The sequence below is a fragment of the Maylandia zebra genome, linkage group LG18 (genome assembly GCF_041146795.1).
Source record: "Maylandia zebra isolate NMK-2024a linkage group LG18, Mzebra_GT3a, whole genome shotgun sequence".
In the NCBI taxonomy this organism is placed as follows: Eukaryota; Metazoa; Chordata; class Actinopteri; order Cichliformes; family Cichlidae; genus Maylandia; species Maylandia zebra.
This window is the reverse complement of record NC_135184.1, coordinates 33,570,141-33,586,419: the sequence shown is the minus strand read 5'-3', so window position 1 is coordinate 33,586,419 and position 16,279 is coordinate 33,570,141. Positions and strand designations below refer to the sequence as shown.

General features: G+C 42.6%; 1 protein-coding gene across 6 annotated transcripts in view; it reads right to left on the bottom strand.

Annotated features, from left to right (window-relative positions):
* dlgap1a (discs, large (Drosophila) homolog-associated protein 1a) overlaps positions 1 to 16,279 on the bottom strand; it is a 162,832-nt gene that overhangs the window by 61,685 nt on the left and 84,868 nt on the right. For 5 of the 6 annotated variants that reach the window (XM_004565093.3, XM_004565092.3, XM_076876502.1 and 2 more), the window contains 2 exons: positions 11,827 to 13,365; positions 856 to 1,070 (listed from right to left, as the gene is read on the bottom strand). In XM_004565093.3, coding sequence (XP_004565150.1) covers positions 856 to 1,070; positions 11,827 to 13,251 — 1,640 coding nt within the window. In that variant the 5' untranslated portion in view covers positions 13,252 to 13,365. The remainder of the gene's footprint in view (positions 1 to 855; positions 1,071 to 11,826; positions 13,366 to 16,279) is intronic. The other variant, XM_004565095.3, reaches the window with a different exon arrangement.

The window sequence follows — 16,279 nt, the reverse complement described above, 5'->3', positions numbered from 1 at the left end:
GACATGCCACGTTCACTTCACAGCTGTTTGCCAGTAGTGCGAGTTTCAGTCATTATGCAAATATGTTGTTTAAAAGGTTGGGGAAACCTGCAGTCAGCTGAGACAGAAGAAGTCACTTGGATGAGTGACAAGACGTTTCTCCCACTGAAAACGCTACATCCAGATAAACAGAACCAACTTTTGTGGATTTCCTTACTTGGATGGTTGAGCATGCATCAAGACACTTCGTATTTGGAGTTTTGTAAACATTTTATTGAATTAAATGATTGGAACAGGTGTGCCCTTATAGAGAAACAATTGTCTAGGAAATCACCATCACAAACTATAGACACATCTGGGGTATAAGCTGCTGTCCTTGAGGGGTGCAACCTGAACTCTACTTAAGAAACTCCTAAGCTGCTTAAAAATACTCTTCCCCACTCCTAACATTTTTTGTCTCTTTGTTTGTTTTACCTTTTTCCAGGGGTGTCAAACTCCAGTCCTCGAGGGCAACCCCTAACTCTACTCAAGCGAATTTAAGTAATTGTAAGTGAATGGCTGAATTGCCACCTCAGCATGCAGTCAAGTTCTATAGAGTTTTGCTAATGACCTACTAATTTTATTCAGGTGTGTCGCAGCCGGGACACAGTTAAAAGTTTTAGCACACCGGCCCTCGAGGGCTGGAGTTTGACACCCGTGCTTTCGAAGCAAGATGCTTTATCATTACCACAATTTGTTCTTAATTTTCAGGTGAAATTCGACGATTTCTTGTTCTCACTATGTGCAACTCTTACTAATGGAAGCCTTTGCAAGTACAGGTCCTTCTGTTTCTTATAGTATGTCACCCATAAACCAATGAGGAATGGAGGGGCTTACTGTAGAGTGGTCATCTCAGTCAGTGATGGCTGTGTGGCTTTCAGGTAGCTGGCCCGCCGAGCTTGGATCTTGGGAGAGGGCTTGGGACTTCCATCAGAATCTCCGCTGTCATCCTCAGCCATGGCTTTCACATAGCTGCCGCTTCTCATCCTCCGACAGGGGATGTCATCTTCCTTCCCTAGAGGAGAGAAGCTGCTCCATTCATCCTGAGGTACCTGATGACCACACCAAGAGGACAAAGAACAGTGTTAGGAGGATCTGCTCCACTGCTGTTCAAGTCCCAGCCACTACACTGACTAACTAAACTGTCCTGATGGTACATGAAACCAAGCTAGCATGCAGAACAACATTTAATACAATAAAGAACAAAACATATTGACCAAAAACACAGTTGTACTACACTGATGGATAGCATTTCCTTTTTATATCTCTCTCTAACACACATCATCCATACAGATTTCTCTCACTGCAGTAGTACAGTCTGTTGGGTAATCAACATGGGACAATATGTGTAGAGACTGGTCTGGCATTTCTCTTTGGCCAAACCACGCATCTGTCAACACAGAAGTGTGCTAATGCATAACATAACAGAGTGTATATGTGCCTTTAAGTGCATGTGTGTTTGTATGTGCGTGACCTGAGGGCCTGCTTGCTCACTGAGAAGAAACTGTAACACAAAAAAATAACTGGGCAAAATATGCAAATTTACAAAAAAGAAAGAATCTTTCTGAAATCAAAATATTAACAATGGTTTGTAATATTGTTTTAAAAGTGCTGAGGATGCAGTAGAACTTGACTGCATGCTGAGGTGGCAACCCCTAACCCTGTTCAAGTAAATTTAAATAAATGTAAGTGTTTGGAAAAATGTACCTCTCTAGCACCATGTTCATCACTCATGAGCTGCTGTAACATGAGTAGGTCTTGCTAATGATCTACTAATTTTATTCAGCTGGGACACACGTAAAAGTTTCAGGACACCGGCCCTTGGGGACTGGAGTTTGACACTCCTGGCCTAGCCAGTCGAAACAAGTCCTTTTGTCCTTATTTAATACTCAGTCTCACATACAACTCAACATAAACCATTTTCTTTGCCTTTGTTACCTCTTTCTTTGCCGTACACCTAGCCTTTCAGTACTCCTTTGTACTTTCTTCAGCTTCCTTAATATCCCACGTTTTCTTTGCTAACCTCTTCCTTTGAATACTTTCTTGTACTTCCTCATTCCTCCACTAAATCTCCTTGTCCTCATTCTTCTGTCCAGAGGATGTACGAAACAGACTTCCCCGACCTGTTTAGTTTCTGATAACTCTTCCCTACCACCCAGAGTCGGTCTCAACTCCTCCCTGAACTCTGTGAAACATTCTTCTTTCTTTGACTTCCACCATTTCATCCTTGATTCTACTTTTACTTTCTTCCTCTTCGTGATGTCCAAAGTCATCCTAAAGTCTACCATCTGATGTTGCACACCTACATTCTCCCCTGACACGACCTTGCGGTCTCCTAACTCTTGCAGCTGTAATTTACCTTCGTGCACCACCCTCTGTTCATCCCTCTTCTGTAAGTGTTCACCACAGTCATCTCCACAACATTTACAAAATCCAATACCATCTGTCCCTAGCATCTCTCTTATTAACACTATACCTTCCAAACACCTCCTCAGACCTCTATTCATTTCAACTACATTAACTGGGTTACATTTTAACTACTTCATTTTAACAAGTTCATTGGAATCTGCTCCAATTACCACTCTCTCTGCCCTTGGGACTCTCTCTACTACTCTCTACCACTTCATTCATTCAACCTTAGTCTTTAGCCAACAGTAGGACAGTTTCCACCAGCACATTGTTGGCCAACAGCACCGGAGGTGGTCATTATTAACCTGGGCCTGAACTGATAATAACACTATGTTAAGGAAAGATATAGCACCAAAATGTCTCAGGCAAAGTGAATAACATTGATTGTTGCATTAAAATGCGATGACATCTGAAGTAGGGGTGTGCAGACCCAGCATACCTCTGCATTGCACAAGCACCTGCTGTATCAAGGAAATGTGCACATGACTTAGAGTTCAAAGCACTGACCTGGTGACACCCACCAATGTCCCTGTGCCAGAGGTCAGAGGACATCCAGAATGTGTGCCCCAAATGTTGTCAACAAATCTTTTGGTGGCGCAAGCGGGAGCTACACAATATTAGGTAGGTGGTTTTAATATTATGGCTGGCCAGTGTAGATGTAGTGTGGCGCTGCATGAAACTTGTGTTTACCACCTTCACATTTAAGACCAGAGTGTGAGAATTTGAAAGACAATAACAGAGACAGACAGCAGGAGAAATGTACTGCTACTCTGACTAATTATATATGAATCACACAGGGAAAGAGGCTGAACAGATCTGCTGAGCTAAATATCTCTCTCTCTCTCTGTATGTGTGTGACGTCAAAGACACACAAATGAGCAGTTTGGCTAAAAAAAGAGAATGCGAGGAAAGAACCAGCTGCAGTCAGCAGCAGCAGTGCTTCTCACCCACGCACAGACTTCACTTCCAGTGCAGCTCAACACTCATTCTGCTGTAATGGCTGAGGAATAGTGAATTGCTGCAGTTGATAGTTTAGACTGCGCTTAATGCAGATGCTGCTTGTCAGAAATGTGATGCGTCTCTAAGCATTTACAATGAAATCACTAACATAATAAATGAATAAAGAAGTCCCTGTTCATGTGATTCCGTGACTCAATATGTACTGCGTGTCCTAAGCATCGACTGTGGGGGTTTTTTTTACTGCGAAATGTAGACTGTTTCCTTGGCAACACTGTTTTGATAGATTAAGACAGCAGTATTAGAAATAACAGGTACTGTAACAGTGCAAGCAGCACCCAAGCTGAACAGAACATACAGCCAAGAGGGATGGAGACAGCTTTAATGTGCTCTTTTGACACAGCTAACTGAGCAGCTCTGATAAGCTGTTTGTAGCTGATACTTAACAGCAAGACTTTGCATGTAAGACAAACGTAGCTTTTCCTCAGTTTCCCAGTCATGCTAATCTTTTGCCCTTGTCTCTAGTTTGGTTTTGACTTGATTCGGCTTGTCTACGCTCATGAAGCACATTTGTAATCTTCCTTATGTGAAAGTATTGTAGCTATGCACGAATATTAAATTCAAGCTGACTTAGTCCAAAGTTCAAACAGGAGTTCCTGTAAAATCCCACTTATTATCTGTGAAATCTAGCTCAGCAGGAAATGTCACCCGTGTGGACTAGGTCTGGGTATTGCACTACACAAAATTATATTTTTTAAAAAGACACAAGCAGAACTTTCATGAAAACTGCTCCCCTTTCTAACAAACCTATAGGAAGATGGTGCACTGAGGTCATATACTGTTTAAAGTGCATAGCACACAGCACTGGATAGTGGCCCTTTTTATGAATAGAAGAGATGGACAATGAGCTCAGGGAGGCTGACAATAGCCAAGTGATCAGCAGTAGCTCAACAATCAAGGTGATGTTTAGCCCATTTCCACAGGTTAAATTAGTAGCATCATTTCATTCGGATTCATAATGAATTAAATCTGCCTCTCTAGAATTTCATGTTGTATTTCCACAAATATTGACACTTGCAACAAACACGTGTCTAGCCGTGTACAAGCTTGCACTTTTGTGTTGGATCCATTTGTGGGCATCCATCGTCATTATCAATTTGGAAAATAGGAGAATCTTTCTAATTGTTGTTTTGGGGTTTTTTGTTGTTTTTTTATTAGACCATAATGTGATCATGCTAGGAACATGCTCTTTAGTTCAAATGTGAGGGTGTGGGGAGGGCACAGTGAAGAGTGCAGAACAAACCAGTGAGGCATCTGGACAAGTTGTTAGAACTTAAGGTACAAAAAAATAAAGCACCATAAACATCTTATAATTGAGTACAGTTTTAGCTGTTATTTATCCAGGTATGCTACCTAATTATGGTCAGCTAAGTCTTTCATTGTTGCATGTCGATGAGTAAACTTCATGCTGGAAATGAGAAATAAACTCCCACTGTTTGTGTTCCTCTCTCACATACATGTGCTCGTATTTTATTTATTTCTTTTCTCCACACTCCATAAAGCACAATGTGGCTTTATGGAGTGTGGATAGTGCTACACTAATGGCTACACGTTAACCTCTACAGCAGGGTGTGGTTTGTGGTTCAGCTGCAGGGGAGGGGTGGAACAGCGGGCTCTGGGGACAGTGCCAGGGAAGGCTGGCTGGCACAGCTTTATCCATTACACTAACTATGCCTTCTCTATTTCGGTAGTCGCCAGGGCTCAGAGAAGGGAGCTGTATGGTGTGTGTAAGCTGGAGAGGGCAGCTGCAAAGCTGCGTGTGCTTCATTGTAAATAAAAATCACTGACATCAAACTCCCAAGCATCGGGTCCTTCTTGCTACAGTTGTGCCGAAACCCAGCTCAGTATGATGGATCAGCAGCCAGTCCGGGCAGTGGAGGCATTGGCACAGATGGTAGGAGAGTTGGCAGTGATGCACCAGGAGCTGGAGGTGGTGCTGAATAAACTGCGGGTCCAGGCCGAGTGACAGACATTAGATGCAGCTGCTGTCAGGCGAGGGCCAGGCAAGGGCCTCGTTTGAGAACATCTGGGGTTGGGAGACAGGCCCCTCACCTACGCCGGGTGGCTGCACGATGCCACACACTGCAGGCTGCAGCCCAACCCCATGCTGAAAGAGGTGTGACTGCTGGATGTGGTAGTGCATGAACAGTTCGTGAAGGGGCTCTCAGCAGAGCGGAGTGGGTCGGCTATCACTGGCCAGCGAGCCTTGAAACTGCCGTGACCCTAGCTGAAGATCACTTGGTGGTGCAGCTGGGGCAGTCCCGAGAGTAGCTGTGGCCAGTGGAAGTCGACCAGTCCCGCCCCTGAGGAAAAGATTTCATGACAGGACACATTTGCCAGGATTGCCCAGTAATGGAGGTGGGACAGATGTTCCTTCTGACACCGTCCTCCGGTCCCAAGAGAGACAGACTGCATACTGGTAAGGTGCCAAGGGAGTATATGCCAGGCCTTGGTGGCCTTGTGGTCCACCAAACCCTAGTTAGTCCAGGGGCATTACTGGAGGCAGAGTGGGTGGTGGTTAGGTGTGTGCATGTGGACATTCATAAATATCCCATGGGACCGGTTGAAATTAATTATGTCAGGCACAACACATAGACTGAAGGCTGAAGTTAGCTCAAGCCTGATGCACCCTTTGAATTTTGGAACAGATTGGATCGAGTTCAGTAGGTTAATGGGGCAGTGCGAATGTGGCCAGTAGGGACATGCAGGGTCTGTTGCTGTGCTCAGCAGTGATGTGAGGTCATCTAACGCTGACTCTGGGGAGGAGGAAACAGTGGGGCCTTCATGGGAGAACCCACCAGTTCTGATAATTCCCTGGAGGATTTTCCAATGGAGCGGTCTTGTGACGCTATTGCGATGACCATGTCAAACCATGCCATGGGCGACCGTGGCTCAGGGGGTTGGGAAGCGTATCTGTAACCGGAAGGTCGCCAGTTCGATCCTCGTGCTCTCTGTCCTGGTCGTTGTGTCCTTGGGCAAGACACTTCACCTACCGCCTACTGGTGTTGGCCAGAGGGGCCGATGGCGCGATATGGCAGCCTCGCTTCTGTCAGTCTGCCCCAGGGCAGCTGTGGCTACAACCGTAGCAGTGTGTGAATGTGAGAGTGAATGAATAGTGGCATTGTAAAGCGCTTTGGGTGCCTTGAAAAGCGCTATATAAATGCAATCCATTATTATTAAACAATTGCAACAGCATTTTGCAGATGTGTTCTAGCCCCTACAAGTACCAATCTCGTAGAGCACCCTATTAAAGTTTGACGCCTACCCAATGCCCCAGGTCGATGAGCTCCTGGACCAGTTAGCACTGCTCGCCTTTTCGCAACACTAGATTTAACTGTGGGATAATGACAGATTTCCTTGCCTCCACAGCCCAAGGAAAAGATGACCTTCTCTACTCTGTATGATTTGTATCAATTCATCACACTTGTTCGGCTTGTTTGGAGCCCCAGCCACTTTCCAGCACTTCATGGACTGGGTGCAGCATCCACACAGTGCATATGCTGGTGCCTATCTGGGTGATTTGATCATCATCAGCCATCTTACTTTTACATTTTTTTGGGGAGGGGGGAGGGTGAGGGTTCATATGGATTTTTAAAGGGACATGCAATTGTGATTTCATTATGTCATATAATGACAATAAAGCTATTCTATTCTATTCATCCACTGTGACACCTGAGTGGAGCATATGCAGTGGGTGGCTGTGGTCCTGGAGTCCCTCAGGCAGATGGGGCTTACAGTCAACCTGAAGACAAGTGCAGTTGGATGGAGGGAGGTACAGCATCTGGGGCACCAGTTGGAGAAAATCCAGTGGATGGCTGACTCCGTTCGTTATTACCTCCTGGTCTGCCCTTTCACCCTCTGAGCAGTGGGTTCACCTGTTATTCATCACACTAACTACACCTTACCTATTTCAGTAGCCGCCGGGCCTGGAGGAGAGAGCTGTGTGGTGTGAGTGAGCTGTAGGGGACAGCTTAAAAGTTGCATGTAGATTAAAGAGCAGAAAGCATTGCAAATAAAAATGACTGTCATCAAACTGCTAAGCATCAGGTCCTTCTTGCTACAGCCTCCTCTGCCACCCAACAATACTGGTTATCTATAGTCCTACCGGGGGATGATAGGACCATCCTGACTACGGAGCTGATTGGCCAGTCCTTATTTAAGGTCTGTTCCTGTTGATAAAAGTGAGCCAGCACACAAAGCTATGTGGAATATCTACATCTAGAAAATTGCATCTAATGTAATAATGCTGAAATACTTCAAAATGCACCTGTTTAGCCTACTGATGTTTCAGTATTTTCTTTACTACTAATCTTCAAGTTGATTAACCAGAAATGAATGGCATGTGTCCACAGTGGGTTTGGCTATGAGCTGACCTCTATCTTTGCATAATGGTTTTAAAACGGTGATTTGTCTCCACATTTGTCTCCTCAGCTTGGGTCACGATTGTTCCTCTAGAGAACTAAGATACATTGTGTTGCCAGGAATTATTCACTGGTTTCTTGAAAAGGTAATGGGCAACCTCACAAAGGATTACAAATCTAGAAAGCTCTAAAAATAAAGTTTGTGATTGTGGGGTTTAGTATTGTATTTAGCAGCGTGAATGCTCACAAAGAGCTTGCATCAACACACACACACACAAACACACTTGCAGATTATACCACATTGCAAAACAGAATAACACATAAACACAAGCAGGTACTGGGGAGGTTATTTAACTAACTATCAGTTACACAGTGGAACTTTGAAGTGGGTCTACTTCTGCATACCTTATTTTTCATATTAAGCAGTGGCAGTCAGACCTTTTACTGATGTTGAGAGGGAATTACTGAGACAGGCATAACACAGTCACCTGAGGTTTTACAGGTCACTCATCTCTGTCCCTTTGAATTACAAAAAGCAGCCCAGTGCCAATCACATCAACATTTTAGATTTTTCGTTGTCAAACAATGTCTATGGTTAGGGTTAGCCTAACCCTAAATTTACTTAGCCATATGCCGGGTAGCTAAATTCAACTCATGTTGCACTCTGACATTTAGTCTGTGCAGATGGAAATTGTAATAGACATATTTCTGTTAACACTGGTGAACACTGTGTCCAGTGTTTTAATGCCAGGTATGAAATGCCTTGCATGCTCAACCATCCAAGTAAGGAAATCCCAAAAAGTTGATTCTGTTCATCTGGACGTAGCGTTTTCACTGGGAGAAACATTTCGTCACTCATCCAGGTGACTTCTTCAGTCTCAGCTGACTGCAGGTTTCCAACCTTATAAACTGTACATTTGCACAATGACTAAAAGTGGGTTGGCCAAAGACGTTTTAGATGTTTTAACCCACTTTGGCAAGGACTGCCTAAAGCTTGTACGTCTCTCCCACAAAACGCTACGTCCAGATGAACAGAATCAACTTTTGGAGATTTACTTACCTGGATGATTGAGCATGCATCAAGACTATTCAGTTATCATAGTTTGCTTCTCAAGCTTTTTGTTAGCAATATTCATATGTAACATGTCCTTAAGCCAAATTTTTTAAAAACTCGTGGCGTACACTATAAGCTGTGGGCTGTGAGTATTTGAATGCTTCAAAAAAGATTGCTGTCTGGTTAACTAAGATTTTGATGTGCACGTTATGCTTACGATCACAACTTTGGAGGTCCCAGTCATGCAGCAACACGATTAATTAATGACTAGGCTTGTGTTGTGGTTAGATCATCTTTTGTCTGTTTCTGATGTCTTCATCCTGCCATAAGATGTCATTTGTTCTGCTCTTCAACATGAAATGAAATGAAGGCGCAAATAGCTAATGATATCCAACTTGACACTGAACAGCATATAGAAAAGTCATCTGCAACATTGTTCTCTGGCCATTGTGGGTCTTTGATGTAGACGTGTCTGTAGACAGGTACACTGAATGCTATGTTTCTTTATCACTTGAATATCCCAGTTCATACACTTTGGAGAATGACTGCCACCAAGAAATCTGAGTACACAACTAGTATAGTAAAAATGATCGGAAATATGATCGTATATTCGATGCAAATAATAGAAAGTGAAAATTGCACCAAACCAAGTGCTTCTTGGATGGTGTCAGATTTTCCAGCAGCACAAATCCTGCTACATATGTTTTTTTTTTAGAATGTACTGTATATATCAAGTAATTACATTAAAACATTTTCTTGCAGCACCATTAGGTAACTGCCAGACACTTCTACTCCCTGTGTGGCGTTAAATACCTCCCCAACACTTAGTTTAACACGACACTTCAAATAACAGCAAAATTAATTTATTCATCCAACAAAAAATATTGAGAAAGTCAGGGTAACTGGTAGCGAGGCAGGAAGGGAAACACTACTAAATTAAAAATGAACTCTACAAACAGGAAAGGATGTTGTTCTTCATGAGTTCATGTCATTACCTAGCATTCAGAGAGTAAGGCTGCTATTGGCTCTGCACTTACTTCTCTCTTCAACGCAAAAGGAGGATAGAGGAGGAAGAGGAGAAGGAAGAGGGAGGCTCTCCAAACCAAGAGGAAGTAAAGGAAGTAGAGGTGGGTTGGTGGGTGGCAAGAAGGTAGGTGGAAGCGTGGGAGTGGGTTGGGTGAGTGGAGGAAAGGCAGAGAGGGAAGTGGTAGAGAAGAGGAGTAGGTGGCAGTGGGGTTCTTGGGAGACAAGAGTAGTAGACTGGTGGTAGGGAGTAATGTTCCCTCTAAGGGTCTGGACACACTAGAACAAATCCATATCACCTGACTCTGAGTACATACTGCACTGTTACTAGTGAGTGTGGGGTTTTTCTTAATGTTGTTTTTAAGTGCTCCTATTATGTGCAAAGATAACCAGGCCCAAACCCAAATTAAGACTGCTAATGAAGTACTAAAGCAGTGACCTGCGGTTGATTTGTCTTTGGTGGTGTTCCCTATCTTCCCAATACTCACATACGCATGTGTGCTCTTTTGATTTTCTTTTAATGAACATTTTCCTGAAGTAAACTTTCTAAAGAATCGTGTTATGTTGTATATTGCTGTCCCGGTCTGCAACACATGTTTGATAGAATATTGGTTGGGACAAAAAATAAACATCAATGCCAGAGTACTTTTTGTCTTTTTAGCAGTAGATCTTCACAGTTTTCAGTCTGATTTTGAAATCCTTGTTGCTTTTTCATTGGTTTGCTTGTTTATTTACTTTTAAAGCCCAGCATGTAAATGGGTGGTGTTTGGTGTAGCTTTTAGGGGGGGTTTCTAGCTTCCACTTGTTATTGCTTTCAATGTGAAAGAAGCAAGTAACTATAGCTCTTATGTGTCCTGAACTTATCAGTATGACGATGCAGTTATCACCACTACTTGCATTTCTGTGCAAACACTCATGAAGTCAGATTTCTCAATTTACAAATAATATGTTCTAAAACACCTAATCGTATTTGTAAGAAATCAGTTTTAATTCAATAAAATGATTTAATTATTTGTATTTAAGTCATTGATTTAAAAGAAGAAAATACCAGGGTTATCTAAATATAATAGTATAAGTGGTATAAATATGATATTTTTTTACATTGTCAAAAGGTTCTCAGAGTTGTAAGCTGATGAATGTGGCGAAGCCTTCATTATTCTAGTGTGCCATCAGTTATAGTCAGTGATATTCAGTAGTACTTTCCAGTCATGTAAATCTGCAGTTTTCACTCCAACAGAACACCAAACAACATAGGAACATACAAACTCTCAAAGCACCTAAGCAATCGCTTACTAAACCCTGTCTCCTAAACTGAAACATATTTCATCCTGGGTCATGTTTCTTTCAGCTAACCTGCATGAAAGGCCCTTGCTGAAGTCCTCCATCACTGCCGTTTATTCATCATTTTGTGATGACTGGGTTTCCCATGGTAGGAGCATTCTTAAACTGTCCAGAAATATCTGTCATTAAATCTATTTTCCAGTTTATTTAAGTTAGTTTCAGTCTTTGATCACTCTACTGCTCTCCCACTTTTGAATACAAATAATCAGTCATACAGTGCCTGATTGACAGAGCACATATTATGATAATTAATTACATTATTTATTATTAAGTTAGATATCTAAGAGAAGTGTTTATGACTTGTGTGTTAATCTTTTAAGAGTTCATGAAGTCTTTGTAGTGATTTTTCTCAAAAGGGCTGTCAAGTGCCCAGTTGTTTTGGCATTGATAGAGCAAAAACCTGTCACATATCTGCTAAACTAAAAACAAACTTATGGACTCCACTTGGTTTGCCCTTGTCTACCTGGAACTGTAGGACTGGACACCACTGACTTAGAGGAAGCATTGATGGAAAAAAGTAAGTTGTGGAGAAAAGGGAATCAACAGAGGGGGGAGAAGGTGAATTGACTGGATTTGAATGGGGGTTGGGGAGGAATTATTTACCTGTAAGAAATGGCAAGCGCGCTCCTGCTGCTGACTGCCCTTAGATTTGACTAGAGCTCTATCTAGGTTTAGGTTACCGGATCCTGCGCTGGCTCGTGGCTGGTTGTGGCTGCTGTTGTTGGTGTAGACCTCTCGGGCCCTGCTCACCGTTAGGCTTGATGACCATGGCCCTTTCTTCACAAGGGGCCCGTCCACAAGACCCACTGGAAGCAAGGAGCCACTTCCTCCACCGATACCGCCACCGCTGTTATTGCTGCTACCACTAATTGGCACACATGCTGTCGACGCTGCATACTTCACATCGTTGTTGCTCCAGGAGGCTTTGAGTGCAGAATGGTGGTGTGTGTGGCCATGGTGTGCGTGGGTGTGTGTGTGCTCGTTTAGTGTGCCGTAAGGGTCCATCATGAAGTACTGCTGGGACTGCGAGGAGGAGAGACTGGGGAGGGGAGTCTGGGGGAACTTGTCTGGGTTGTTGCCGGGATACCGGCTTATTGTCATGGCAATAGGCGAGGGGGAAATGGAGGGGGAGGGTGAGGGTGGAGGTTGGTGGTGGTGAGGGTGGTAGAGACACAGCTCCCGTTCCAGGTTGTCATCTGAGCTCCAGTATCCAGAGCCTGGAGCAGATGCTGAGCCGTGGAGCTGGTGGTGGTGGTGGTGGTGGCTTCGATGCTTGGGCTCTGCTGATCTACAGCGCTCACGGCTCTTACTGCGTTTCCGATGGCGCACTCCCACTGGTGGAGTTTCACCTTCTGGGCTGGCCCTCGAGCCACCACCACCACCTCCTCCACCGCCACCACCACCACCATTAACACTCCCATTATTGGCCCCCTTGGAGGACTGTGTGTGGTGTGGCCCTTCCAATGAATGTGACTTGGTGAAGAGTTTCTGGACTGAGTGGACAAGATGGCGAATTCTCCCTGGACTGTCATTGTTGTTGTTGGCCCCCATCCCCCCACTGTGGGCCTGCACCCCTCGTTTGTATTGCAATGTATGGTAGCCATCTCTGGAAAATGATGGCTGACGTTCAAACGGGTCCACAAAGTTTGCTGGTACCCGAGTGGGTGTTTTACCCCCATAGCCTCCTCCACCTCCTCCTCCTCCACCACCACCTCCTCCTCCTCCTCCTACATATGGTACCATGGCCATACACTCATCCTTTACCTCAGGATGGTGAGATGAGGAGGTAGAGTGGCACCTCCTGGGGAAGGTTCCATATGGGACGATGCTGTTGCTGTCAGAGGGGTATGAGGTACGCTGAGCATTGTAGTAGGGCAGCTCAGCTGGATGTGGCATGGGAATGGGCACAGGCATGTCCATCTGACTGATCAAATATGGCTTGCGGTCAACATGGTGACCCAGTGGATCATATGATGGTTCATAGGAGACCACATGATGGTGACCCCGGCTACTGGACAGGCCTTTCATAACGGGGAAAGATGGGTGAATGGAAAGAAGAAGGATATGGATGAGAAATGCCAGGTAGGCCTGTGATCACAGGAGGGCTGCAGAAGACTGTCCCTGAGCAGAGAGCTACAGACTCTGAAAGAAAGGGAGAGAAGAAGCAACAAAGGATCAGTTAATAACCAGTTAAGCCACCAGGGGCTTTCTGAGCTTCCTGCTCAAAAAAGACATGCCCAAAATGAGTGGAGTGTTTCTCTGCAATTACAAACTCTGTGTAAACAATCTTGGTATCAAAACAAAGTTAACATTTGTGAGATTTCATCAGAGGTGTAAATACTACAACGGATGTTACTGTGTCAAAGTTACTGAGGCTGGAACACAGAAAAAGTAAGTAGATTTTTTTTCCTCAAGTTATTTGTTATTTTTTTTAGCATATAACCACTTTGAAAATATACTTTGGTTCACATTTAAATTCATAAAACCAGTAATCAACATATGAAAAGTGCAAAGATTTATGCTTCTGAAGTGAAACAGTGAAAAATTTTTGCGCTTTTAATAAATAAATAAATGTTCAGACGTTGTCTAGTTTGTCCAATTTTGGCACACTCTGACACCACGTGTGAATTTAAAATTTTGAGGTATTGAACAGCAGACACTATTTAAACTCAATTGCATGTCTAAAAATGCTTGTTTTTTGAATATTTTTGAAGAATTACCCACACACTCACATCCAACGGCCTATTCTGCCGTGCGCCATAGACAGTTTAAATAGGTTTTGGTGCCTTAAATTCTGAGGGGCTGTAACTTCAGCTTCTATTGGCTGATTTGCATGATTGACACCTCTTTTTAATAGTTTGAGCCAATAGAATCACTGTAATTATGCCATGTTCACATCAGTTCCAATCAGAAGTTGCAAGTCGAAAACTCCACATGACCCTAAAAGTAAGACACAATCCAGTAATGTGACTGTAACTTGGCTGAAAATGGGGATTGTTGATGTGGCTCTGATGCATTGTGTTAGCACCGCCATTATCAGTTTCTACAGCTATCGGCTATTGGTGGGGAACAGCGCAGGAAAACGCTCAGCTAAACGGCTTTCTGCTTTAGCACATATGGAAAGTTATGCATATTTGTGGTCTTCTTTGCCACTGGTTCAATGAACTTTGGTCGGAGCGTGGTGAAACTTGCAGATTTCGAATCTGTGAGATCTCTGGTTGCTAACTAGGCAATGTCTATCCGGTTACACGAAGTCGAGTGAGTTCTTACCTCCATTGTTTGTGTTTAGTGAACTTTTGCGAAATTATGTAACTGCTCTTTAGCGTTTGGTCGTTGTAGAAATGGTTTATATGAGCTTTTAGCTGAGATTCTGAGGTTTCTGTGGATACCACACAGGTCGATATCTGCATAAAAGACCTGACGGAGGGTTAAACTGCAGTTCATCCCCTTTGCTCCCCGGTGGCCTTGGGGCTCAAGAAGAAATCCAACATAAATTATTGCTGTTTAAGCCACCAGAACTCATAAGTCCCTGTTGGAAGAACACATTTTAAGGGTTTTCAAAAAGATACTCTGAGCTAAAATTGATCACGTTTAAAGTGAGTCTAATTTTTATAGCAAACTCTCAAAGCTTTATATGTACAGAGTTTGCATATATAGAATTACTGATAGAAAAGGTAAGGGCTGAGTTCACCTTAATACACCTTACTATAGCTTATTAAACCTACCCTTTTTATATACAACATATTGCAAATGTCAGCAGTTTCAGACAGTTCTAAACTTTACCAGCAGACATGACCAAAAAAAAGAAAAAAAAGACAAAACTAATTTTTCATGAACAATGATAATTATACTTTAAGTTTGAAAGAAGATTGTTTTTCTTTGTACATTACCAGTGCAATGTTGAAGACAAGTAAGTTTAAGTTTTGTAGCAAGACGGTGGGCTCATAATAATCCAGTCCATTTATAATTGTTGTAAATTTCCTCTGTACCATTTAAGCTGTATTTGTGGGGGTTTTATGTTTGTTAGTTTCTTGTTAATTTTGTAATTCTGTTTCTCTATAATGCCACAGAGTAGGTTATATATGGGACTAGGGACCAACATTGTATATATAAATAACTATTTAGATCAAACATCTCTTTAGTTTTATATGATATGGTTTTGGACATTTTTGCTTTTACACCTGTTTACATTGAGCCTTCCAACATAATATATATTCAATTAACACACAGAAATTTGGTTTCATACTCTGAATATCATTCATCATAATTTTGACTTTATTTTTTTATTTCCCTGTTACTTTATTTTGCTGTAATGTAGTGATATTTGATTTACATCAAACCATTCAATTCCCGTTCCACTGCATTTAGAAACCATTTGAACCTTTTCCAGAGCAATATACAGTTTAGGGTCCAAAATCCTTGGTGTTTGGAGGAAGAAACACTACGTGCATCATGGGAAATCCCTAGCAGCCTGTGCCTATTGCAGCGCAAATAAAGGAGAATGCAGGGTTACCTGATCCTGCCACTGTTACTTTAGTTCTGTTTTAGAACCTTATAAAGTACATTTTTCTTTTTACATATATCCTCTTTTCAATTGTGATCCATGACTTTTCCACACATGACTGTTTCCTTCTGAGTTTTCTTACTGGACAGATTTTTTCCTCTTTTTTTTTTTTTTTAATCTTGAGACATTGTTAATGAGGACAACAAAGCCCCATAGGCTCATCATTAATATAAACAGGTTACAGGTTTATTTCATTAGATCTGTCTTATGGGCAGTGATGGTTTCTGGTGTTCTGTGTCATATGACTTTACAGATACGCTGGGGTAATAATTATTTGATCATCTGCTGAATTTGTAAGGTTGCTCACTTTCAAAGGAATTATATTTTTTTTATGGACAGAGACAAAATATCAACAACACAAAAACACCACATTACATAAAAGCTGTAAACTGATTTATGTTAATCTTGACTGTGAGGATGATGTTCCTTGGGCCATGCTCAGCATTTCTCTTCCTCCAAACAGGTTGAGTTGATGCTGAAAAGCCCCATTTT